Source organism: Palaemon carinicauda, chromosome 38 (assembly GCF_036898095.1).
Source record: "Palaemon carinicauda isolate YSFRI2023 chromosome 38, ASM3689809v2, whole genome shotgun sequence".
Lineage (NCBI taxonomy): Eukaryota > Metazoa > Arthropoda > Malacostraca > Decapoda > Palaemonidae > Palaemon > Palaemon carinicauda.
The window spans coordinates 42974508-43002007 of NC_090762.1; the positions used below are offsets into that span (position 1 = coordinate 42974508).

Sequence of the window (27500 nt, forward strand, 5' to 3'; positions counted from 1 at the left end):
TCACAAGGATTTGGCAACCCACAAAAACAAATGAAATAAATAAAAAATTGAATATCCACATCACTTTCAAGGGTATTACAGCCATGATCAATGCCACAATAGTAGTCCACTGTCAATATTTCATCAGCTTCCTTTCTTTTGGTCTGTTTCCTCTGTAGTATAGACAAAATACCCACTAAATATTTTGAGTCTATTTTGAGTCATAGTTGTACTATTGTACAACATAGTAGATAATTTTTCAGGTACTTAACAAAGCCAACATTTCATCCATTTGCATACATTTACCTTCAATTATACATACATACATACATATACCAAGGCACTTCCCCCAATTTTTGGGGGTAGCCGACATCACCAAAGAAACAAAAACAAAAAGGGGACCTCTACTCTCTACGTTCCTCCCAGCCTAACAAGGGACTCAACCGAGTTCAGCTGGTACTGCTAGGGTGTCACAGCCCACCCTCCCACATTATCCACCACAGATGAAGCTTCATAATGCTGAATCCTCTACTGCTGCTACCTCCGCGGTCATCTAAGGCATCGGAGGCAGCAGCAGGGCCTACCGGAACTGCGTCACAATCGCTCGCCATTCATTCCTATTTCTAGCACACTCTCTTGCCTCGCTCACATCTATCCTCCTATCACCCAGAGCTTCCTTCACTCCATCCATCCACCCAAACCTTGTCCTTCCTCTTGTACTTCTCCCATCAACTCTTGCATTCATCACCTTCTTTAGCAGACAGCCATTTTCCATTCTCTCAACATGGCCAAACCACCTCAACACATTCATATCCACTCTAGCTGCTAACTCATTTCTTACACCCGTTCTCACCCTCACCACTTTGTTCCTAACCCTATCTACTCGAGATACACCAGCCATACTCCTTAGACACTTAATCTCAAACACATTCAATTTTTGTCTCTCCATCACTTTCATTCCCCACAACTCCGATCCATACATCACAGTTGGTACAATCACTTTCTTATATAGAACTCTTTTTACATTCATGCCCAACCCTCTATTTTTCAATATTAAACTTAGCCGGTGATTATATAAGCTGCAGCTCTGCTGCCCGACAGAAAAACTCTACGTTCAAAATGCGCCAGCGATCGCTATGCAGGTAGGGGGTGTACATCAACAGCGCCATCTGTCGAGCAGGTACTCAGTACTCAATGTAAACACAGAACCAATTTTCTCTCTGTCGTGCCACCGGCAAGACCTACTAAATTCGCTATTGCTTACTGGATTGGTTTTCACATATTTTGGTGAAGTACACATTTCTAGTTTTGAGCTTTCGCTATGCAGGTGTTTTATCTTCATCTCAAAACTTGAACTCGTTTTGGATAGATTTAATTATGGTGACAAGGAGAGTATGGACTCTCTTTAACTTTTAAATGGCCGACCCTTCCCTTAGACGGAAGTGTGTTTAGGTTTTTAGTAATTTTGCTTAACATGTTATAGATCTATATATTTTTTATCTCTCCGCCTTTATTAGGCCTCTTCGATTAACTTTCCATTTATTATAAACATATAAAAATAAATTTTTATGTTTTGTTTATATGCGACCTTTCCTGATAGTAGGCGGTCCTTACTTGGAACCGAAGTTAATCAACGTTGAGCCCGTTATATCGTATTTAGCCTTTAAAGAATTTAAAACTTTTTAAAATTTAATGTTTTATGAAAGAATTTCTTTGATAGTCTTCGTACTGTTTTCAAAGATGAACTAACGTTTAGTTTTTAGACTACGCAGTTGTTGACGTTCAGGACGTTCAACATGCGCTCTATCGTTACGATAGAGAGAGAGTGTACCACGGTTTCACTTTGCAGTAAGAGTAAATCGATTCTGACGTTTTGTTCATTCTTTCTTAGCTTAAATGTTTTAAATTCTAAATTAAAGGAACTTTTTATTTGGAAAACCTTTCAGTTTTTTCCTTTAGTCAAATAACATGTTTTTTTTGACGATATATAATTGGGCTCTTCTCTTAGGTGCGAAATCAAGAGAGAAAGAGAGAGAGAGATAGAGACGGAGGGAGAGAGAGGAGAGAAAACGTTCCGTTCAAGCGGGTAACGTTTTTCTCGAGTTGCTCTCGTCCCTAGTCGCTGTACGGGGAGGAAGGATAAAACGTTTTTAGTTTTTTATTCTCGTCCCCAGGCTATGTGCGGTGAGAGATTGAAAACGTAGTTATATGAACTAGTGTTTAGTCTCTTTCCCAGCCACTAATTTTTTTATCTTAAAATATGTTTTCTGTTTTTTGCTGGTATTAATGAGCTTGCATTATACGACTGATTTCGCATTACTACCTTTTAATGAAGGGTAGAATTGCGTTTTTCAGGTAGAAATCAGTAAAAGTTTCGATTTCAGTGAAATAAGTGCAAAACAGAAAATCGATAAAGTGATATGCGCAAAGTGTTACAGTGTTGCGTCCGAGGGTTCGTCTGTTCGTGCCTGTCGTTCACCTAGTCCGGGACCTCTTGCAAGCTCCCAAGCCCAGGGGAGAAGTAATGTCGAACGACTTATGGGTTCGAGAGGCCTTGATCAACGAACAGACGTTTTCCCTCTGTGGTTTCGGGCGTATCTACCCAAGATCACCCCACCCACTCTAAGACGAGAGAGCCCATTTATTCCTCGTCTGCGGAAGAGGTTTCTCGTAAGAAACCATGGACCAAGGTCTCGCGGCTTATTAAGCGCAAGTCGGTCCTTTCCGCGCAAGTCCAACGGCCCAGTTGTAGCCACTGGGTCAGTTCGGACTCGCTGCAGTCTTCCGACGACTGCTCACCTCCTAAGAGAGGCAAAGCGGTACCGCATCAGGCAGTCACACCGTCTGTTGCCGCACCTGCTCCTGTAGACCCTAGTGGTCTTTGCTGCAGACCATGCAGTCTCAGTTAACGTCATTGATGCAGGACTTTCGTGCGGAGAAGGTTGACGCTGCACCAACCTCTAGCCTACAACCAACCACGGTTGTGCGTCCTGTGGACGCTGAGGCGACCTTCTCCCGCACTCCAAGAGAGTCCCGCCACCCATGCGTTCCAGTGTACCCTGCCAGCCGCATGTTGACGTTCAGCGACGCACGGAATCTTCCGTTGACGTTCGCGAGGTACAACAACAGTCTAAGTTGTTTTGTTTTGACGCGGTGCGTCAACTTCCGCATTCTAGAGTTGTTTTGACTGCTCAGTCTAGACAGTCAAAGCAGTCTCGAGTGGACACTGTACGTCCTCACACACCTGTTGTGGTTGACAGTTCAGTTGTTGACAGTTCACAGACTGTCAAGCAGTTACATGACGTTGCCTTCTGGTCTGCTACTTATGCACCAGTGAGAGACTCACTGAGGTAACCTAGCTTTTATCGGACAAGGTTCCTGTGGATGAGGAAGTTGCTGTTCTCCCTCCTACTGATATTCCCTTGAGGACTCTGTCAGATGGAGAGGAGCCTTAAGCTGCTTAGCCTCCTATGGACTTTAATTAAATCATGATGATTTTTTTTAAGGATCTTCGTCCGGATCTTGTAACTGCTGCTCCTCGTTCGCCTAAACGTCAGAACTTACACTAGGCCTAGCTACTTCGAAGCCGTTGTTTTTAAACTAGTGCTCTCTCGCTCTCCTAGAGAGCGTTACGTTGGCTAGGCGACTGGTTTTTGCACCAGGAGGAGTTTTTTTAGGGATACGGCCTTTGATTTCCCTTCTTTTAAACTGGCTTATAGAGCGAGAGTCTGATATGACACGAGAGAAGTTCTCGGCTTGGGAGTTCATGCCTCTGCCCAGATAGACTTCTCAATTCTGGTAGACTCACCCTGGCGCCTAGCCAGGAGACGCTCCAAGTTGTTTACAGGTCAACTTCTCAGCTTTTGTCAAGCCTTTGAAGTTTTGCTGTACTATTATGTCACACATAACAAGGCTTTCAGGGATGGTAAACGGTTCCGCCTCAGTCGCTAACCCCGTCTGTTGCCACACCTGCTCCCGTAGACCCTAAATGGGCTTTGCTGCAAACCATGCAGTCCAAGCTTGCGTCCTTGATAGAGGACTTAAATGCGGAGAAGAACCTTCTGGCCAACAACCTTCCAACCGGTCGATTGTGTGCCCTGTTGACGCTGAGGTAACCTACTCGCGTCTGCCAGTTGAGGTGGTTCCTCCTTCTGGCCAACAACCTTCCAACCGGTCGGTTGTGCGCCCTGTTGACGCTGAGGTAACCTACTCGCGTCTGCCAGTTGAGGTGGTTCCTCCTTCTGGCCAACAACCTTCCAACCGGTCGGTTGTGCGCCCTGTTGACGCTGAGGTAACCTACTTGCGTCTGCCAGTTGAGGTGGTTCCTCCACCGATGCGACCCAGTGTGGGTTGCCAGTCGCACGTTGACGTTAAGCGACGCTCGGAGGTGGTTGTTGACGTTCAGGACGTTCAACAACCAGCAGAGGTGACTTGTTGTGACGCAGTGCGTCAACCTCAGCAACCCGGTAGGGTGTTGACTGCACAACCCAGACGGTCTAGACAGTTTCGGGTTGACGCTGTACTTCCTCGCGCACCCATCGTTGTTGACAGTTCACAGACTGTGCAGCAGTTCCATGATATTGCGTCCCGCTCCGTCACGCATCCACCAGTGCGACCGGATTCAGCGAGTCAGACGTTGCCCACTCCGTTGCCGTTTCCTCATCAGTTTCGGATGAGGAACCCTCTGATGAGGACGTTGCTGAACAAGACGATCAGCCCCCAGCCCTGCTATCCATCCAGAAGATGCTGAAGAAGGAACGCTGCTCAGTCAGGCTGTGGAGGAGTCTGGTAGGGACACTGTCATCCGTGGATCAATTTGTGTCACTAGGAAGACTACACCTCCGTCCTCTTCTATACCATCTAGCTTTTCACTGGAAAAAGGACAAGACGCTAGAAGCGGTCTCGATCCCGGTTTCCGGAAAGATAAAGTCTTGTCTGACTTGGTGAAAGGACTATATCAACCTTAGAGAGGGTCTTCCCCTAACTGTTCAGACTCTCAACCACGTTCTCTTCTCGGACGCATCGGACGTAGGCTGGGGTGCGACATTTGACGGTCGGTAATGCTCGGGATTATGGAACTCGAGTCAAAGGACAATGCATTTCAACTGCAAGGAGCTTCTGGCAGTACGTCTGACCTGGAAAAGCTTCACGTCTCTCCTTCAAGGCAAAGTGGTGGAGGTGAACTCGGACAACACCACGGCTTTGGCGTACATCTCCAAGCAAGGAGGGACCTACTCTCTGACGTTGTACGAGATTGCAAGGGACCTCCTCACCTGGTCAAAAGGTCTAGACATATCACTAGTAACGAGGTTCATCCAAGGCAACTTGAATGTCATGGCAGATTGTCTCAGTCGGAAGGGACAAATAATTCCAACAGAATGGACCCTCCACAAGGATGTATGCAAGAGACTTTGGGCCACCTGGGGCCAGCCAACCATAGATCTCTTCGCAACCTCGATGACCAAGAGGCTCCCAATATTTTGCTCACCAATCCCGGACCCAGCAGCAGTTCATATAGATGCCTTTCTACTAGATTGGTCACATCTAGATCTATATGCATTCCCTCCGTTCAAGATTGTCAACAAGGTACTGCAGAAGTTCGCCTCTCACGAAGGGACAAGGTTGACGCTAGTTGCTTCCCTCTGGCCCGCGAGAGAATGGTTCACCGAGGTACTTCGATGGCTAGTAGACGTTCCCAGAACACTTCCCCTAAGGGTGGACCTTCTACGTCAGCCACGCGTAAAGAAGGTACACCAAGGCCTCCACGCTCTTCGTCTGACTGCCTTCAGACTATCGAAAGACTCTCGAGAGCTAGAGACTTTTCGAAGGAGGCAGCCAGAGCGATTGCTAGAGCAAGGAGAACATCCACCCTTAGAGTTTACCAATCGAAGTGGGAAATCTTCCGAAACTGGTACAAGTCAGTATCCGTATCCTCGACCAGTACCCCTGTAACTCAAATAGCTGACTTCCTCTTATATCTGAGGAAAGAACGATCTCTTTCAGCTCCCACTATCAAGGGTTACAGAAGCATGTTGGCATCAGTCTTCTGTCACAGAGGCTTAGATCTTTCCAACATAAAGATCTACAGGACCTCCTTAAGTCTTTTGAGACCACGAAGGAGCGTCGTTTGGTTACACCTGGTTGGAATTTAGACGTGGTACTAAGATTCCTTATGTCAGACATGTTCGAAACGCTACAATCAGCCTCCCTGAAAGATCTCACCTTAAAGACTCTTTTCCTGGTATGCTTAGCCACAGCTAAAAGAGTCAGTGAGATTCATGCCTTCAGCAAGAACATCGGATTCTCATCCGAAACGGCTACATGTTCTACAACTTGGTTTTCTAGCCAAAAACGAGCTGCCTTCTCGGCCTTGGCCAATATCGTTCGATATTCCAAACTTATCGTATGGTTGGAAATGAACTAGAAAGAGTCTTATGTCCTGTAAGAGCTCTTAAGTTCTATTTAAAACGAACTAAACCTTTACGAGGCCCGTCTGAAGCTTTATGGTGTTCAGTTAAGAAACCATCTTTGCCTATGTCAAAGAATGCTTTATCCTATTTTATCAGACTGTTAATACGAGAAGCTCATTCCCATCTGAATGAGGAAGACCAAGCTTTGCTGAAGGTAAGGACACACGAAGTAGAGCTGTCGCAACTTCCGTGGCCTTTAAACAAAATAGATCTCTGCAAAGTATAATCGATGCAACCTATTGGAAAAGCAAGTCAGTGTTCGCATCTTTTTATCTTAAGAATGTCCAGTCTCTTTACGAGAACTGCTACACTCTGGGACCATTCGTAGCAACGAGTGCAGTAGTGGGTGAGGGCTCAACCACTACAATTCCCTAATTCCAAAACCTTTTTAATTTTTCTCTTGAAATGTTTTATTATTGTTTTTGGGTTGTCCGGAAGGCTAAGAAGCCTTTCGCATCCTACTTGATTTGGCGGGTGGTCAAAGTCATTTCTTGAGAAGCGCCTAGATTAGAGGTTTTGATGAGGTCCTGTTGTATGGGTTGCAACCCTTGATACTTCAGATCCTAGGGGTTGCTCAGCATCCTAAGAGGATCGCGAGGCTCCGTAAGGAAGACGTACTTAACCCTGGATAGGTACGGTCCTCGGACACCCCTTTAAGGGTATACTTGGACGCGAACGACCCCGACGCCAAAAAAAATTCTTGAAAAATCAGTTTTTGCAGTAACCTCCTTTTTTCTTTTGCCAAAAAAAACTTCAATGAATGCTTAAAACAACTGTAAAGATAAATACTACTCATCTGCAGAAAAACTATTTATTATAAATATTTTAAAAAATTAAGTAGAAAAAAAAAAGACCTGACATAAAAATTCATAAAAAAAAAGTTTATACATATATACACAAATCCTTTTAGGAATTGATTTTTGAATGTTTAGGACACATCTTGATGTATTTTGGATGAAGTCAGACCCATGGAGGTGAAGATCTGAAATGAGAAAAAAAGGGTAACTTTTTTTGGCCAAAAAAAATTGTCCAAATTTCATGAATTTTTTTGGGTACCCAAATGAAATAGGAAGTGGCTAATTTTTTTAGGGAATAAACATATGTTATCCTAAAATAGAAATATGTAAAAAAATCTTCATTATTTTGTAAATTACATATATATCAGGGGCCATATCTAAAGGTAATTTTTTGAGTACTTGGAAATTTCGTAAAAAAATACATATATTTAATATATAATATGATATTTATGCAGGTAAAAATATACCAAAATATCACAAATTCTATAGGGAACAAGAATATATATAGATAGGGCAGCTTACGCTTCGGATATGTCCACAAAATGGCCGCCAACCACACTGACTCAGACTCCCTAATCTGCCACTTGAAATGTAGGAAGGGTATGTCAATTTCAAGGTGTTATTTACTAATCTAATTATTATTGGATATGCATAAAAATTGTATGGTGGGTTTCTGGATAATTGTCGATTATTTTACGACTATAAAATTAAAATTCTGACCCAAAAAATTTTTTTTGAAGGGAAATAAAATCGAAAAAAAAAAATGTAAAACAATATTTTAGCTAAAAAAATTTGATGATATTCAATCAAAAAAAAAGTAAACAAAATTTTCCGACAAATAAACATCTAGAGGAATCATTACTCTGTGATAGTTCCTTAGTACGTAGTAATTTTGAAAGAATTGGGAAAAAACGAAAAAATGGCAATCACCGGAAAATCGAACACATACCTATATATACGCCATATCTGGCTAAAAAAAAGATAGGCATGGGTAGCCAGATCATCTAGAAACACTTTCCAACACTATAAAAATATAAGTTTTGCGACACTACTTGCCAATTCCTTACGGTAACATGACTAAGCAAAAAAATGTAAAACAAATAAAAAGGGGCACTCGTGGAAAAATGGCCATTCTAATATACGGCATTTCAGAAAAAAAAAATTTCAGCCACGTGCTAGGCAAACCATCAAGGCATATTTTCCGACAAATAAACATATAAATAAAATATTACTCTGTGATAGTTCCTTAGTACGTAGTAATTTTGAAAGAAATGGGAAAAAACGAAAAAATGGCAATCACAGGAAAATCGAACACATACTTATATATACGCCATATCTGGCTAAAAAAAAAATAGGCATGGGTAGCCAGATCATCTAGAAACACTTTCCAACACTATAAAAATATAAGTTTTGCGACACTACTTGCCAATTCCTTACGGTAACATGACTAAGCAAAAAAATGCAAAACAAATAAAAAGGGGCACTCGCGGAAAAATGCCCAACATTCTAATATACGGCATCTCAGATAAAAAAAAAAAAAGACATGCACGTGTTAGCCCAACCATCAAGGCACACTTTCTAACACATAAACATGAAAAAAAAATCAATAATATACGGCAATTCCTTACTACGTAGTAAATTTTTACAAATATTGAAAAAAAACAGAAATTGGCAACCGCAGTTAAATACCCAATATACCAATAACTACGTCGTATCTGACAAAAACAAAATCACGCATGGGTAGCCAGATCATCTAGACACACTTTCCAACATTAAAAAAGCAAAAGTTTTACGACACTATTTCGCAATATCTTACGGAAAATGACTTGGCAAAAAAATTTAAAAAAATTAAAAAGGGACACTCGCGGTAAAATGCCCGACATTCTAATATACGACATCTCAGATAAAAAAAAAGACATGCACGTGTTAGCCCAACCATCAAGGCACACTTTCTAACACATAAACATGAAAAAAAAATGAATAATATACGGCAATTCCTTACTACGTAGTAATTTTTACAAATATTGAAAAAAAACAGAAATTGGTAACCGCAGTTAAATACCCAATATACCAATAACTACATCGTATCTGACAAAAACAAAGTCATGCATGGGTAGCCAGATCATCTAGACACACTTTCCAACACTAAACAAGCAAAAGTTTTACGACACTATTTGGCAATATCTTACGGAAAAATGACTTGGCAAAAAAATGAAAAAAAAATTAAAAAGGGGCACTCGCGGTAAAATGGTCCTCGTGGTGATGAACGACATTTTAACTAAAAAAAAAAACATGCACATGGTAGCCAAACAATCCACCAAGACTTTCCACAACTGATAACCTATACAAGTTGCACCATTCTACGACAATTTCATAATACGTAATAACTTTGATAATTATGCAAACTACCTCAGAAGGGTAAACTCGGACGCGAACGACCCCGACGCGTCTCAGAAATCGGGGAAGGAGTACAGCTACAGCAATGCACATCTGGACACTACTAGAGCGTGTAGGGGAGACACCTCCTGCAGGTCGATCACCCACAAATTCAGTCACAGGGGTGAGTCACGTGAGAAAAACCTGTTTTTTTTTACGCTCGGGGTCGCAAACGACCCACCGTACCTATCCAGGGTTAAAAAGGCAGAGTAATTGTTCAAGTCGACTTCCTTACCAGGTACTTATTTATTTTATGTTTGTTATTTTGAATAACTGCTAAAATGAAATACAAAATACTTAGCTCATAATAATGTAAACAAGTAATGCTGGTCTCTACCCACCCCCCTGGGTGTGAATCAGCTTATATAATCACCGGCTAAGTTTAATATTGAAAAATGTTATTTTTATTAATAAAATAAATTTTTGAATATACTTACCCGGTGATTATATATTAAAGGACCCTCCCTTCCTCCCCAATAGAGACCCAGTGGACCGAGGAGAAAATTGGTTCTGTGTTTACATTGAGTACTGAGTACCTGCTCGACAGATGGCGCTGTTGATGTACACCCCCTACCTGCATAGCGATCGCTGGCGTATTTTGAACGTAGAGTTTTTCTGTCGGGCAGCAGAGCTGCAGCTTATATAATCACCGGGTAAGTATATTCAAAAATTTATTTTATTAATAAAAATAACATTTTTTACTACTTCCTTAACTGCCCCCAACACCTTGCAACCTTCATTAATTCTCTGACGTACATCTGCTTCCACTCCACCATTTGTTGCAACAACAGACCCCAAGTACTTAAACTGATCCACTTCCTCAAGTAACTCTCCATTCAACATGACATTCAACCTTGCACCACCTTCCCTTCTCGTACATCTCATAACCTTACTCTTACCCACATTAACTCTCAACTTCCTTCTCTCACACACACTTCCAAATTCTGTCACTAATCGTCCAAGCTTCTCTTTTGTGTCTGCAACCAGTACAGTATCATCCGCAAACAAAAACTGATTTACCTCCCATTCATGCTCATTCTGGTTTACCAGTTCTAATCCTCGTCCAAGCACTCGAGCATTCACCTCTCTCACCACTCCATCAACATACAAGTTAAACAACCACGGCGACATCACACATCCCTGTCTCAGCCCCACTCTCACCGGAAACCAATCACTCACTTCATTTCCTATCCTAACACATGCTTTGATACCTTTGTAGAAACTTTTCACTGCTTGCAACAACCTTCCACCAACTCCATATAACCTCATCACATTCCACATTGCTTCCCTATCAACTCTATCATACGCTTTCTCCAGATCCATAAACGCAACATACACCTCCTTACCTTTTGCTAAATATTTCTCGCATATCTGCCTAACTGTAAAAATCTGATTCATACAACCCCTACCTCTTCTAAAACCACCCTGTATTTCTAAGATTGCATTTTCTGTTTTATCCTTGATCCTATTAATCATTACTCTACCATACACTTTTCCGACTACGCTTAACAAACTAATACCTCTTGAATTACAACACTCATGCACATCTCCCTTACCCTTACCTTCAATTATAGAGAGGAAAAAATAATATTTTAAGCAACATTCATCAACATACACACATTCACTATAGTAAGCATTCATAGCTAACTGATTTTATATTGGCCATGTCTACAAACATGGTTTGGAGTCACACTCATCCAAAATTCAGCCCCTTTAAATAGATTTAGAATATTTTGTGATTGTTTTGTTTATATTACAGAGAAAATAGACCAAAGGAAGCTGATGGAATATTGCCATTGAAGTAGTAGTTTGGCATTTAGTGTGGCCATAATACCCTTGAGGGGGATATCCTCCATCTAATTTTTCTTCATCACCTTAATTTTCAGCTTTTTTTTTTTTATTTACAATAGAGAACCACTGCCTGCATTGTCCACTGTACTATGTTCAGTAAGCCTTACTTGACACATTAGAGGGAACAAAATAAAATCATTTGCAAAATCATTTTGGCGTCCAGGTCCATTTCTCTCTATCTTTTAATTTTCATGTGCTCCCTTTGGTTTCTTCCACCAGCTGTCAAGCTTCTTTGATTTTACCTTGCTTTTATTTCTATTTTTATAGTAAGAGTATGAGAGTAGAAATGTGACTCACTGACAATTTGCAGCATTTTTCTGCCTTTTAATTTTTCATGGGTTTTTAGACTTAATCTCATGAATTCACTCTTCTACTCTCTATTTTTTCTGTTCTTCATTCAAGCAAAAAATTAATTTTGCTTTGTCTCATGATACTGATCTTTCACTAAGCCATGTTCTTTTCATAATTCACTTTGTTAGGTAATTGTTGAATGATTTTGTCATGGAATCTATACTCTTCTGTGTAAAATAGAATCAAATTTGGAAAGGTTTACTGTACGGGATATACTTCTGTGTATCCTAGTCAGATTTTAATAGACATTAGAATAGAAATATTAAAGTAGGATTTTTTTTCCAGGCATTCTGTATGAAGGTTGATTATTTTATTGGCTCTTTTGTACAAGAATGGTTTGATCTAATCAACCAAAAATAATTATATTGTACCTAACAAATCATGAGTTTCTTTAGTTTACATCTAAGTGTCCTCACTTATTATTTTATGAATGAATAATAAGCTATGACAGTCAACTTATGTATAGTAATTAAAAACAAATTTGATTTTTGTGACTTTATTTATAAAGCAGAAATATTAGTCTTACATGTTTGCATGCCACTATTACTACAATATAAACATAATATTTCAGAGTAGTGAAACAGTTCTTTCATCATTTGCTTACCTTTACAGTTTCTAGAATTTTTACCCTCCTACATTACAGTAGTAGTCATTTGAGAGAGCAATTTAAGTGTATTCTTTGGTGTATTAAAAACATCCTTTATAATTCCTGAATAGCATGTATTTATTTCTTGGATGCATTGCCAGCTACTCTGATGGTTGAAATAATTCTTAAAAAAATTTTCTTTGAGTATATAGTTTTAAGATTTAAAAACTCCTCACAGGTTAGAAAGTGTGGTAAGACTTGGTTAATCTCACAAATCTTACATAGCCAAACAAATATACTGGACTGCTGCTCAGGATCCAGAACGATTGTGTGGATCAGCATCACGTCTGCATCGCAGGAGACTCACATATGCTTGGCGGTACTCAGATGACATTAATACATAAATGATGGGGTTGATACAAGTGGTCATATATATAAGTAGAAGTCCTATGGTATTCAGTACAGGATAATCATCCATTCCAAGAAGCTTTACAAATGTTATTGGTAGATAACAAGCCACAAAGGAAATGAAAATAACCAAAATCATTTTGAGGAGACGCCTGTCTTTAGAGCTGAGGGTTTGGGGTCTATTAATCAGAGATGCTGCTCGCCTCCTGCGTATTGTGCCCTGAAAAGGTGAGTTGTTGATGCCTTTGCTTGATTTTTCTGAGAGTCTTCTGTCAGCCTTAACTTTTGTTTCAAGGATATCTGTCATTGGTGAAACTGCTTCACTTGACAGAGATATTTCAGTGTCAGTAAAACTTCTTTCATCATATGCTATTGTTGTGTGTGACAATGTTCTCTGCTGTGGCAAAGAATTAGAAATATCATTTGTGTCATGTAATGAAGGCCGCGGCGTTCCTAAGGAGATATCTCTGAACAGATGAATCCCAGAAGATTTTAGTGAATATCTGTGTCCCAGGTTAACAGTTTTCATTTCTTTTTCTTGTACATTATGTAAGATATTGTTTTTTTGTGACTTGAATTTGCATGTTGGGTGCGAGGTATTTACTGGGGTTATTTCTACTTGTATGTTAGGTGTAGGTTGCTGAAGTGCTCGGAAAGATATTTGATCTTTTGAGGTGGGGGAAATCTTACTGCTGTTACAATTAGTGCTTGTAATGCTAGATCTTTTCTGGTGACTGTGAGTCTTCACATAGGCTTTATGAACAATACAAAAAATTCTTGCATAGCATACACATATAGCCAAACAAGGTAACATAAATGCAAAGACAAATAAGAACCCTTTAGGAGAGTTACCATCAGCATCTGGTAAGATAGTACAAGATCCAATACTTTCATCTAATCCAAAAGTTCCCCAAACTCCCAGGAGTGTAGGAACAAGAGCACCAAATGCCCCTATCCATGTTGCAATGACCATGAGTGCTATGGATATCTTCGTATACATTCTGTAAGTAAAAATAAAGTTATGAAATATAGGAATTTTAACTTTTTAAGGTTAAGCAAAAGCATCAGTTCTTAGAAGTATTATGATCAATCAACTTGTGAGAGAAGCTTTTTATATAAACAACTAGCATAATTTGCTCAAATGCACTAAAAGATACCACAGAACTTATGTATTTATGGTACCATCTTTCTTGTTTCCACTTAATCCCTTGACTTCAGTGTTATGCAAGTCTCAATATTTTACTAGATCGATGATATATAACAAAAATGCCAGAACTGCATGTCTATTGACATTATATTTGTTTTGTTTAACTTTTATCATTATTATCTGCTGTATACATGAATGTTTCACAAATCCATACTGGTTGAAAGAGGTGAAGGACAAATAAGTACTATTTCCTATGCCATGACCATTCTCGCTAACCCCAAACCTTAGCCTAACCTTGCAAAAGTATTTTCTTAGCCTATACTAAGTAAGCACACATTAAGTTAACTAAATGCATAGGGTCCACATATTTAAGAAAGTCCAATACCAAATATTAGTACTGTACAGGGTTTTCCCCCAGGTGCCCCTGGTTTCAAAATGAAGTCCAATACCAAATATTAGTACTGGACAGGGTTTTCCCCCAGGTGCCCCTGGTTTCAAAATGAAGTCCAGTACCAAATATTAGTACAGGGTTTTCCCCCAGGTGCCCCTGGTTTCAAAATGAAGTCCAATACCAAATATTAGTACAGGGTTTTCCCCCAGGTGCCCCTGGTTTCAAAATGAAGTCCAATACCAAATATTAGTACAGGGTTTTCCCCCAGGTGCCCCTGGTTTCAAAATGAAGTCCAATACCAAATATTAGTACAGGGTTTTCCCCCAGGTGCCCCTGGTTTCAAAATGAAATCCAATACCAAATATTAGTACAGGGTTTTCCCCCAGGTGCCCCTAGTTTCAAGATGAAGTCCAATACAAAAAATTAGTGGAATGTATACGTATACCAAGATATTTAATTCATACAGTACATGTATATCAAGAATAATCCCACTTTATATAGTAGTAGTTTACTGAGAATTAACCAGGTAAGAGTCCCCCCAGATGACCCCGCTGCTATTGTACTGTCACTCTGTTCATCATTATCAAAGTATTTTAATGGGTTTTCTTTATCTTCATCTGTAAATTTCCCGCCCCCCAGGATTAGCAGAAAACGCAAAGGGATATGTATATGTGTATATATATATATATATATATATATATATATATATATATATATATATATATATATATATATATATATATATATATATATATATATATATATATATATATATATACTGCTATAAATTATAGCAGTAACTTGGATGGTATTTGTTTCTAAACTTCGGTTAAATGGCTTAGGTGATTGGTACTGCTTTCCCTCCAGGATCTGGCCAAATAACAGTAAAAAATAATAAGAAAATCTATTAATAGTCTGATTACTAAAGAAGAATAATGTACTGATTTCTAATTTGCCCAGTTATTTTTTTCAAGAATTTAGCTTAATTTTAACAGTCTTATACAGTCGGCTCTCTATTATCCCGGGTTCTTTCTTTGTGGTTTCGTTTTTTCGTGGCCTAGGCCCTAGAACAATGCATTTCCTATTAAATAATGATTCTCATAAAAATCGCTATAAAATTCAAGCTGGGAGATGATTTACAATTGACCGCGCTCCTTTACACAGTGAGTGCTGCGCGCCACTATCAATCTCTACATCCAGCTGGTCCTAGCTCCCTCTGTACTGTGGCAAAAAAGTACAGCTATATTAAAAATAAAGCGGATTTTCATTAAACTGGTGTTTCGCTTAACTGTATCCAATAATAATACATGTAATATTCACATTTTCAATATTAATCTTATCCGATGATCATGTAGCTGTCAACTCTGTTGCCCGACAGAAAAAACCTAAGGTCGGGATACGCCAGCGATCGCTATACAGGTGGGGGTGTACAACAACAGCGCCATCTGTCGAGTAGGTACTCAGGTACTTCTTGTCAACAAGAACCAATTTTTCCTCTGTCGCGCCACCGGCAAGACCTACTTGGATACGCTGTTGTTTCTGGAGTTGTTTTCACGCTTTTTGGTGATGTATTCGCTCTAGATATTAGCTTTCGCTGTTCAGGAGTTATTATCATTAACTTATCAAGCTTTTTTGATTAGTTTTGGATTAATTGTTGACGACTTTGATAGATTTTGGATTCCCCCCTTGGCTAATTCAAGAATTCAAGATGTCTGACCATTCTCAAGTCCCTAAGTACAGGCAGTGTAGCGCTAGGGACTGTTCTAGGCGTCTTCCGAAGGCCTCTATAGATCCTCACACCGTTTGTTCCAATTGTAGGGGTAAATCCTGTCAATTGGAAGATCGATGTGAGGAATGCGCTGGGCTTTCGGAATTCGATTTTAATGAATTCCTTAAGAATGCACGTAGGCTAGAGAAGGATAGGATCAGGAGGAGTTCGTCTCGCTCTTTTGATTTTTCCTCTCCCCATGCCCCTCAACCTATTCCTTCCCCTGTAGTGGTGACTCCCGACCCTGCTACTAGTGCTCAACCCTCAATGGCGGACATGATGCGGGCCATTCAGGCTCTTGGTGACAGAGTGGAGTCATTAGCTAATGACCGGAATCAACTTTTGGCTGATGTCAAAGAGTTGAAAGAGAAAAGTGCAGTGGGAAGTGTAGTGAGTGCAAGTGCGGTGAAAAGTGTCAGTGTCAGTGTTACGCATGAGGGTGCATCTGTTCGTGCCAGTCGTCCTCCCAGTCCGGGACCTCTTGCAAGCTCCCAAGCCCAGGGGAGAAGCAATGTCGAAGGACCAAAGGGTTCGACAGGCCTTGATCAGCGTACGGATGTACCCTCAGTGGTTGCGGACGTATCTGGCAGAGATCGTCCAATCCACAAACAGACGAGTGAGCCCATTCATTCCTCGTCTGTGGAAGAAGTTTCTCGTCAGAAACGTTGGACCAAGGTCTCACGACCTCTCAAGCGCAAGGTCCCTTCCGAGCGAGTCCAACGGCCCAGGTGTAACCACTGGGTCAGTTCGGACTCGCCGCAGTCTTCCGAAGACTGCACACCTCCCAAGAGAGGTAGAGTGGTTCCGCAGCAGGCAATCACTCCGTCTGTTGCCGCACCAACCACGGTAGACCCTAAGTGGTCTATGCTGCAGACTATGCAGTCTCAGCTTGCTTCCTTCATGCAGGAGTATCGTGCTGAGAAGGTTGACACTGCACCTGTTAACCTACAACCTGCCACGGTTGTGCGCTCAGCAGATACTGCGGCTGCCTGCTCCCACACTCCGCCTGTGAGAGCTCCACCACCGATGCGCAGTCGACCCTGCCAGACGCATGTTGACGTTAGCCGACATGCGGCACCCTCCGTTGACATGAGTGAGCTACCGCATCAGCAGTGGGAAGGTGCTGTCAAGCTGCCGTGTTTTGACGCAATGCGGCAGTCTCCGCAACCCACGGCAGTCCCTCCCACGCACCAGCACTCCGCTTTTGTTGTTGCCAGCTCGCAGACTGACCAGCAGCGGCATGATGTTGGATCCAGTGCAGCTACGCATGCACCCGTGCTGCCGGATTCAGCCGTTCAGCTGTCTGCTCCTCCTTTGCCACTTCCTCCTCAGCATTCGGATGAAGGAGTATCTGATGACGACGAAGCTGCGCATTTGGACGATCCGCACTCCGACATTGAAGAACCCAAGTCTATGCCTCCCTCCTTAGACTTTAGGAAGGTCCTTGCCCTGTTTAGGGAGTTGTATCCGGACCAGTTTGTGTCTGCAACCCCGCGCTCACCTCCCTCTGAGTTCGCTTTAGGCATGCAGTCAGCAGCTCCTGCCTTTACGAAACTCGTACTCGCGCGCTCATCCAAGAGAGCTTTGAGGGTACTGGGAGAGTGGTTGCAGTCCAAGAAGCAACTGGGGAAGACTGCATTCATCTTTCCTCCTACCAAGCTTGCTTCCAAATCTAGCGTCTGGTATGCCACGGGAGAGGAACCCGGCTTGGGAGTTCCTGCCTCTGCCCAGGGCGACTTCTCAAGTCTGGTTGACTCTCCCCGCAGGTTGGCTATGAGACGTTCCAAGATTTGCTGGACCTTTTCGGACATGGACCATCTGTTGAAGGGAGTTTTTCGTGCTTTTGAGATCTTCAACTTCCTGGACTGGTGTTTGGGAGCGTTAAGCAGAAAGACCTCCTCTTCGGATAAGGACTCTGCCATGCTTATCATGTCAAGCATGGACAAGGCCATTCGGGATGGGTCTGGCGAGCTTGCGGCTTCGTACGTGTCCGGAGTGCTTAAGAAGCGAGATCACCTTTGCTCCTTCTTGTCTGCGGGGATCACACCATGCCAGAAGTCGGAGTTGATGTTTGCTCCGCTTTCCAAGTGTCTCTTTCCGGAAGAGCTGATCAAGGGGATTGCTGCCTCGTTGATCCAGAAGGATACCCATGACCTGGTGGCGTCTTCCGCACGTAAAGTCACAGCTTTACCTTCCGTGCCTAGACCTAGGATGGACACACCAGCGTCTAGGTTCATCCCGCCCTTTCGTGGCAGAACCTCCAGCAGAGGAGGTACCCGTGCCGACAGTCAACGTGGCAAAAAGAAGAAGGGTTCCAAGTCCTCAAAAGGCAGAATCTGACTGCCTACCTCTCCAGACAGCAGTGGGAGCCAGGCTCAAGAACTACTGGCAGGCTTGGGAGAACAGAGGTGCAGACGCTCAGTCTGTGAAGTTGCTAAGAGAGGGGTACAGGATTCCGTTCTGGCGCAATCCCCCTCTAGCAACTACTCCCATCAACCTCTCTCCCAACTACAAGGAGGAGGACAAGAGGCTAGCTTTACAGCAAGAGGTGTCTCTCTTGCTACAAAAGGGAGCGGTAGTCATAGTCCGGGACCATCAATCCCCGGGCTTCTACAACCGTCTCTTCCTGGTAGCGAAGAAGACAGGAGGTTGGAGACCGGTGCTGGACGTCAGTGCTCTCAATGCTTTTGTCACCAAGCAGACGTTCACCATGGAGACGACGAAGTCGGTGCTAGCATCGGTCAGGAAGGAAGACTGGATGGTCTCGTTGGACCTAAAAGACGCGTACTTTCACGTCCCCGTCCATCCAGACTCCCAACCTTTCCTAAGGTTCGTCTTTAGAAAAGTCGTTTACCAGTTCCAAGCCCTGTGCTTTGGCCTAAGCACGGCTCCTCTTGTGTTTACCAAACTGATGAGGAATATTGCCAAATTCCTGCATTTGGCAGACATCAGAGCCTCCCTCTATTTGGACGACTGGCTTTTAAGAGCTCCGTCAAGTCGTCGCTGTCTGGAGAATCTCAAATGGACTATGGATCTGACCAAGGAATTGGGTCTCCTGGTCAATATAGAGAAGTCCCAACTCGTCCCATCCCAGACTATTGTCTATCTAGGTATGGAGATTCAGAGTCGAGCTTTTCGGGCTTTTCCGTCGGCCCCCAGAATCAGTCAAGCCCAAGAATGCATCCAGAGCATGCTGAGAAGGAACCGATGTTCAGTCAGGCAGTGGATGAGTCTAACAGGGACGCTTTCATCGCTGGCCCAGTTCATCGCGTTAGGGAGACCCCACCTCCGCCCCCTTCAGTATCATCTAGCTGCTCACTGGAGAAAGGACATGACGCTAGAAGCGGTCTCTGTTCCTATATCCGAAGAGATGAAGTCTGCGCTGACGTGGTGGAAGAACAGCATTCTTCTCAAGGAAGGTCTTCCGTTAGCTGTTCAGACCCCCGACCACCTTCTCTTCTCGGACGCATCGGACACGGGCTGGGGTGCGACACTGGACGGACGGGAATGCTCGGGCACATGGAATCCGGATCAAAGAACACTTCACATCAACTGCAAGGAGCTATTGGCAGTTCATCTGGCCTTGAGAAGCTTCAAGTCCCTCCTTCTAGGCAAGGTGGTGGAGGTGAACTCCGACAACACTACAGCCTTGGCGTACATCTCCAAGCAAGGGGGGACTCATTCGAGGAAGTTGTTCGAGATCGCAAGGGACCTCCTCACCTGGTCAAGAGATCGAAAGATATCGCTGGTAACGAGGTTCATTCAAGGCGACATGAATGTCATGGCAGACCGCCTCAGCCGGAAGGGTCAGGTCATCCCTACAGAGTGGACCCTTCACAAGAATGTTTGCAGCAGACTATGGTCCCTGTGGGGTCAGCCCACCATAGATCTGTTCGCTACCTCGATGACCAAGAGGCTCCCAAATTATTGCTCACCGATTCCGGACCCAGCAGCAGTTCACGTAGATGCCTTTCTTCTGGATTGGTCCCATCTAGACCTGTATGCGTTCCCTCCGTTCAAGATTGTCAACAAGGTACTGCAGAAGTTCGCCTCTCACGAAGGGACACGGTTGACGTTGGTTGCTCCCCTCTGGCCCGCGAGAGAATGGTTCACCGAGGTACTGCAATGGTTAGTGGACGTTCCCAGGACTCTTCCTCTAAGAGTGGACCTTCTGCGTCAGCCGCACGTAAAGAAGGTACACCCAAGCCTCCACGCTCTTCGTCTGACTGCCTTCAGACTATCGAAAGACTCTCAAGAGCTAGAGGCTTTTCGAAGGAGGCAGCCAGAGCGATTGCCAGAGCAAGGAGGACATCCACTCTCAAGGTCTACCAGTCAAAATGGGAAGTCTTCCGAAGCTGGTGCAAGGCGAATTCAGTTTCCTCAACCAGTACCTCTGTAACGCAGATAGCTGACTTCCTTTTACATCTAAGGAATGTAAGATCCCTATCAGCTCCTACGATCAAAGGTTACAGAAGCATGTTGGCAGCAGTCTTCCGACACAGAGGCTTAGATCTTTCCACCAACAAAGATCTACAGGACCTCCTTAAGTCTTTTGAGACCTCAAAGGAGCGTCGGTTAGCCACACCAGGTTGGAACCTAGACGTGGTTTTAAGGTTCCTGATGTCAGCAAGGTTCGAACCGCTTCAATCAGCCTCTTTTAAAGATCTCACTTTGAAGACTCTTTTCCTCGTTTGCTTAGCAACAGGTAAAAGAGTCAGTGAGATTCACGCCTTCAGCAGGAACATAGGTTTTACATCTGAAACGGCTACATGTTCCTTACAGCTTGGTTTTTTAGCTAAAAACGAGCTTCCTTCTCGTCCTTGGCCCAAGTCGTTCGAGATCCCAAGCCTGTCCAACTTGGTTGGAAACGAACAAGAGAGAGTACTATGCCCAGTAAGAGCTCTTAAGTACTATTTAAGACGTACAAAGCCATTACGAGGACAATCAGAAGCTTTATGGTGTTCTATTAAGAAACCTGCTTTACCGATGTCTAAGAACGCAGTTTCTTATTACATCAGGCTTTTGATTAGAGAGGCCCATTCTCATCTGAAGGAGGAAGACCTTGCTTTGCTGAAGGTAAGGACACATGAAGTTAGAGCTGTCGCTACTTCAGTGGCCTTCAAACAGAACCGTTCTCTGCAGAGTGTAATGGATGCAACCTATTGGAGAAGCAAGTCAGTGTTCGCATCATTTTACCTTAAAGATGTCCAGTCTCTTTACGAGAACTGCTACACCCTGGGACCATTCGTAGCAGCGAGTGCAGTAGTAGGTGAGGGCTCAACCACTACATTCCCATAATCCCATAACCTTTTTTAATCTCTCTCTTGAAATGCTTTTTATTGTTGTTTTTGGGTTGTACGGAAGGCTAAGAAGCCTTTCGCATCCTGGTTGATTTGGCGGGTGGTCAAATTCTTTCTTGAGAAGCGCCTAGATTAGAGGTTGTGATGAGGTCCTTTAGTATGGGTTGCAGCCCTTCATACTTCAGCACCTAGGAGTCTCTCAGCATCCTAAGAGGATCGCTAGGCTCAGTAAGGAAGACGTACTTAAAAAGGCAGAGTAATGGTTCAAGTCGACTTCCTTACCAGGTACTTATTTATTTTATGTTTGTTATTTTGAATAACTGCTAAAATGAAATACGGGATACTTAGCTTCTAATGTTAACATGTATGCTGGTCTCCACCCACCCCCCTGGGTGTGAATCAGCTACATGATCATCGGGTAAGATTAATATTGAAAAATGTTATTTTCCTCAGTAAAATAAATTTTTGAATATACTTACCCGATGATCATGAATTTAAGGACCCTCCCTTCCTCCCCATAGAGACCCAGTGGACCGAGGAGAAAATTGGTTCTTGTTGACAAGAAGTACCTGAGTACCTACTCGACAGATGGCGTTGTTGTTGTACACCCCCACCTGTATAGCGATCGCTGGCGTATCCCGACCTTAGGTTTTTTCTGTCGGGCAACAGAGTTGACAGCTACATGATCATTGGGTAAGTATATTCAAAAATTTATTTTACTAAGGAAAATAACATTTTTAGTATCGTATTTATAGTTAAAAATATAGCGAATTATGATTTCGTGCATTTTTTACATTCAAATCAGTTGATCAACCCTGCGTAGTCTACCGTCAACCTCAGCTTTCACATCAAATAAATCCCTTATTATTAGTTCTTTCTTTGTTGAAATAAGATTCTTTTTCTATTTTTTTCCTTTCTTTTATGTACTTTTTTAACTAAAGTTTGTGTATTCCTTTGTAAATTAGGCATATTATTTGCAAAGAATTCTCGTTTTTATTTGGAATTTTTTTTATCAAGATTTTCATGTGACTTATTATAGTTAGTAATTTTCTTTCATTTTTAAATCTTGATAATCATTTTTTTTATTTTTAAATCTTGATAATAATTTTCTTTTATTTTAAACTCTTGATTTAATTGTTTGGTTCTTCATTTGAGCAGCGAAATAAGGTGATGGGTGTTTCATTTCCTACATCATGTGTCTTTAGTTACGGAAGATGTTTATGATAGTTGATTTCATGTATGTTATTGATCTGATTTTTTGCTATTCAAATATTTTTAGGAAAGCAGGTTTTTTATTTTGAATTTTTTATTCATAAGTCTTATATTAGGTTCTGAAATTCTGAAAAATTACAATGCATAATCCTGCAGAGAGGTACAGTATATCAGCCAACTGTCTTGTCATTTAGGTCCTGGCATCAGTGCTGAAACAAAGAGCCATAAAAGTGTTCCAAGAAGATATGAAGAAAATAGATTAATGGTTAGTAAAATCTCGTATGCCCTTCAGACTTTAGTTACTCAGGGTATTGAAAAGTTTGGGATTCATGGTAAATATGAAGAAGTTTTTATTGGCTCCATCTGGAAGGGATCTATATTTTGGGATGGTAATACCAACAGTTCCTTCTCAAGCTTTTCCCATGGAATCTAATCTTTCAATCCTTTGTGAGGGAAATTCATTGTTCATTTTTATGTAAATAGGGTTAGTTGGGATCATTGCATCTCAAGAAAAGCTCATTTCGATGGCTCACCTAAAGATGAGAGTTTTCCAGTTTATCTTAGTTTTCATTGGAACTAAATGTCTAATCCAGTCAGTCCTTACCTCTGCCATCTCAAGAAAGATCTCACAAGCCTAGCCCTGACAGTAGCCTTCTGATTTACCTGTCGGCAAATCACCTTTCCACCTTTGTATTTTATGGACGTTGCCCACAGATTGTTGGACTTCTTTTCTTTGGGTCCTGAGGTTGCTTCCCAGGAAGTTGTTTAACACTGTCAGCTCCCTTATAAGATGACTTATGCATTCCGTCTAAGATAACATATTCATCATAAGGAGATATAGAATTACTGGCTCTTCTACCTTGTGCCTCTCTCAAGAAGATGCTGCAGCCCCATTCATTACACATTGGTTGGATGTGTGATGCTGGTAGGTTACGCAACGGAATCCTTCATGCAGACATAGAAGCAACTTCCCTATCCACCTTGAAAGTGAGAGGATGGGTCAGTGTCTTGCCTAATAGTTCTATTGACGTGCCTGATTTGGCACTTAGGAAGCCATCTACCTGTTAGGGAGATAGATTTTCTGCATCCTAGTTCTAGCTTCATTTCAAATCAGTACTGGCTGAGGCTCTAACAGCTTCTACATCCCCATGAATAGCCATTTGAAGTTTGTTGGAGTTACCATCCTCACAACCTTATGAGATCAGAAAGCAACTAAGACAATAAAAATACAAATTACTTATAAAAACTTATTTGTTCCTATGTATAAAAATTTTTTGCCCTTAAAAATAAGAAGACTTATTGCTGGAGGAAGTCCACTAGAACCAGACTGGAAGGTTCTAGTGGACTGCCTCCAGCAATAAGTCTTATTTCTAAGGGCAAAAAGTTTTTATACATATGAACTAATAAATTTTTATAAGTAATTTATATTTTTCTAGCCTTATTAGCCTGAGTCCTTGAATTAAATTTCCCACTTTAACCACCCCTCTAAGTCCCAGACCTAGGGACAAAAGGGGCTGTTCTGTGACAGGAGGGTTAGTGGGGCTTCCCCCTCGTGCCACCATTTGTCAACCAACTACGTTGTTAATGATTCATTGCAGTTCCAACACCACTGAGAACATACTGTACCTCTATTCCAAAGAACTTGGATTTTATAGCTGGAATAATACAAATTACTGTATTGTACTCTTGAAATATGTTATGTTTTACATCCAATACTACTGCATTTATTTTCTTTTTTCATTTATAAGCATGAAATTTTTTACAAAATATGTGAAACTAGATATCAAGGAAGTTTATACAACTACGCAATAAAAAATATTGTAAGTTCTTAGAGCTGATGATTTTTTTTTGCTAAGAATGAGTTTAGTGAGACATTGCAAAAACGGGTGTGGGTTGAGGTTTTCTCTAAATTTGTAAGCTAATCTTGAAATTTATCATTTTCCAAGAAGAAATCTTTTTTGCATATGAAATATGTTTGCATTATGAGAACATAGTTATCTCTTCCTTTATGTAATTTAGCTATTATATTTAAAACTAAGTAAATAATGGACTTTTTTACCATGCAGTATTTTGTCATTATACAAGAAAAGGTAATGATATTACTTACTTGCCATAGATTCTCTGGTGCGCAATCATAACATAGCGATTAATGGTGATAGCAAGCACTGTGAACACAGAAACTGCAAGTAGTCCATAGCGTAGGATGGGAAACAATAGGCATAGGAATCTTGGATGTACCCATGCACGATGACCAAATATAGAAGCTGCTAATGGTAAGTTGAATATCCCAAGCAGCAGATCAGAAAAGGTGAGGTTAACTATGAATACGGCGGTTGCATTACGAAGCTGTAAATAAGAATAACAGTGAAAGTATGTGGAAAATTTTATTTGGGAAAACCTTCGTTATTTCTACTTAGTTGTTTGTTTGGAAAAATTTTAGAGGATGTTGTTTTCCAGATATGGAAATAGTACTTTAAAGTAACAGTAGGTGACATCATGATTTTGTATTGAGACACAGTATAATGTAATAAGATGATTCACACTTCACTGGTTAGATACAGGTGTCTTTTGTAAGAAATGGTGGCCAGTTCTGTGCATGTAAAATGTTAGTTCTTTAGCGTGGATGAACTTTAGTAATACCCCACTTTACATTGTTGATAGGTTCTTAACAACCTGATTTAAGGCAATTTTTGATGTACGTCGGATTTTTGGTTTATAAAGTAACATACTTTAACTAGTTATTATACAGTACTGTACATCTACTGAACATGAAAAGGTACTTGTAGCCTGCTTTTGTTTCATAAAATCCAGATACTGTACCTACATTAATAAGCTTCAATATGAAATACAGTACTGTGCAGTAGAGCAGTTTATCGTTATTTTACGACAGAAACCAATGTAACATGGATTTTATTTTTGTATTTAAAACTTAAAAGATGAGCGACATGAAGTCGGCACTGCGGAATTGATGCAAGTCGAACTGACATAAAGAAGGGTATTACTGTATCTAGAAATGATAATAATAAGGATGGAAATGGTAAAGTTAAATCTGCTAAAATATCAATAATTACAAATAAACTTAAGCAGAACTTGAGTTGATTGTGTGTCATTTAATCTCGTATTTAGTGCAAATGCCTTTCATTATCATCTTTGTTGACTTTCTTTGATGTTGGCTCTTGACTCACTGAATTTATTTGCTCTAAAGAGATTTTGTTTATTGGCGTCCAATAATTCTTTCAAGTCAAACAACAGTTTTTCTTCTTACCAGGTATTTTACTCTAGTCATAGCCTTTATTTCTCTTAGTACTGCAATTCACTTAGAAGAATTGATGAATGTTGTTTTTAACATAAAATTTGATATAGATAAATTTGATATTATGCAGTAGTGTAAACATTTCAGGTATCCTAAAAAGGGATAGATTAATTAGATGAAGTCCTGTAAAGTAATATAATTACCAGATGGTTGATGTTGTATATAGTGCATTGTACTGTATTGTATATTACTACCAATTTATTTCTACCTACCTTTTTACTCTTAATAAGAGCAATAATAGTAATGAGGTTTCCTGGAACGCCAATAATTATGAAAAGGATGCAGCAGGATGATGCAAAGTCTAGTAACTTTGGTGGGTAGTCAGAAAAAAGTTGAGTTTCAAGCTCAATGTCATCATTGCTTGTGATGTTTACTCGAGTCATTTTTTCAACTATAGTTTGTCTTGTTTTTCTTCTATTTATTCATGAAAACTAGTTTTTCACCACTTTCACTGGATTATTTGTCAATAGTCCGTAGTAATAAAACGTTTGATACTAAAACTTTGTTAAAAGAAATGTTTTGATAGCTTTACATTCTCTAGTATAAAAAGGTAAATTAAGAATTATATAACCTTGGTCACCATTAGTTTTACTTGTCTTCAAAAACCACCTTTTCCTAGTCTGTACAATTGTTAGCATTTTCTGTTGTAATATATAACAAACACTTGCTGTCTTCCAGAGATAATTTTCTTCCGCTTTCTTTAGGTTCTTAACAACATTAAAGGCTTTCACTGTGTAATGAAATGATAACTTCTCTTCAACCCTCTGTCCTTCTATCAGATTAATTCATGGTCGATCGTAGAGGGGTGGTCACATCATACAGGAGTCTGGCGGAAAAATAGTTAGATATTTAGGCAACATCATATGGATCATGTAAGGCTACCTTAAGCATACAAAAAAGTTTTGGTCCAAACCACAGTGATTAAAATAGCTTATGCTGTTTTATATTATAATTTTGCAAAACCTTGTAAGTTTATAGTAAGATAAACAGCATATTATATGAAACGAATTACAAAACTAGTCAATTGAGAGATTGCTTTTAACAAATAAGTTACACCATTGTGATATTGACGTAGAATTTAAAAAAAGTAAAAGCATTATTCTTACAAATTACACAAGTATAGTAATAGGTAAGATTTTTTCAAAAGTTTCTTCCTAAGTTAAGGTAGGTTTCTCCCCTTATTTTGAGTTCACCTGTTATTTTCATTTATAAACCTTTTCTGCAGCATGTCAAACACTTCAGTCTATCTCCTTCACAGGTTGCAGCCCACAGTTCTCACAGTGATTAATACCTTATAGAGCCTTCCTGTCCTCATCACCTGTTCAGTCCAGTCCTTTTTTTGTTTTGTCTCTTTCATGTTTTTATTTCTCGGAAAGATTTATTGCTCTTCCTTGGGAGAGGTTGATTGAAAGTAACCAGAAGATCCTGGAAATTACCACATAACCTCTCATATTACCAACTATCTTATCTCTTCTACACTTGAAAGTACCT

At 40.9% G+C, this 27500-nt stretch overlaps 2 protein-coding genes across 4 annotated transcripts in view; one reads left to right on the forward strand and one right to left on the reverse strand.

Moving 5' to 3' along the window:
- LOC137630588 (transmembrane protein 231) overlaps positions 1-12847 on the forward strand; it is a 128567-nt gene extending 115720 nt beyond the window's left edge. Inside the window, exon 6 of the mRNA XM_068362161.1 lies at positions 12709-12847. Coding sequence (XP_068218262.1) covers positions 12709-12736 — 28 coding nt within the window. The 3' untranslated portion in view covers positions 12737-12847. The remainder of the gene's footprint in view (positions 1-12708) is intronic.
- The window catches only part of LOC137630587 (G-protein coupled receptor moody), a 39096-nt gene continuing 24376 nt past the window's right edge, over positions 12781-27500 (reverse strand). For all 3 annotated transcript variants that reach the window (XM_068362158.1, XM_068362159.1, XM_068362157.1), the window contains exons 2-4: positions 26222-26835; positions 24804-25042; positions 12781-13879 (exon numbers count right to left, since the gene is read on the reverse strand). In XM_068362158.1, the coding sequence (XP_068218259.1) occupies positions 12781-13879; positions 24804-25042; positions 26222-26392 (1509 nt within the window). In that variant the 5' untranslated portion in view covers positions 26393-26835. The remainder of the gene's footprint in view (positions 13880-24803; positions 25043-26221; positions 26836-27500) is intronic.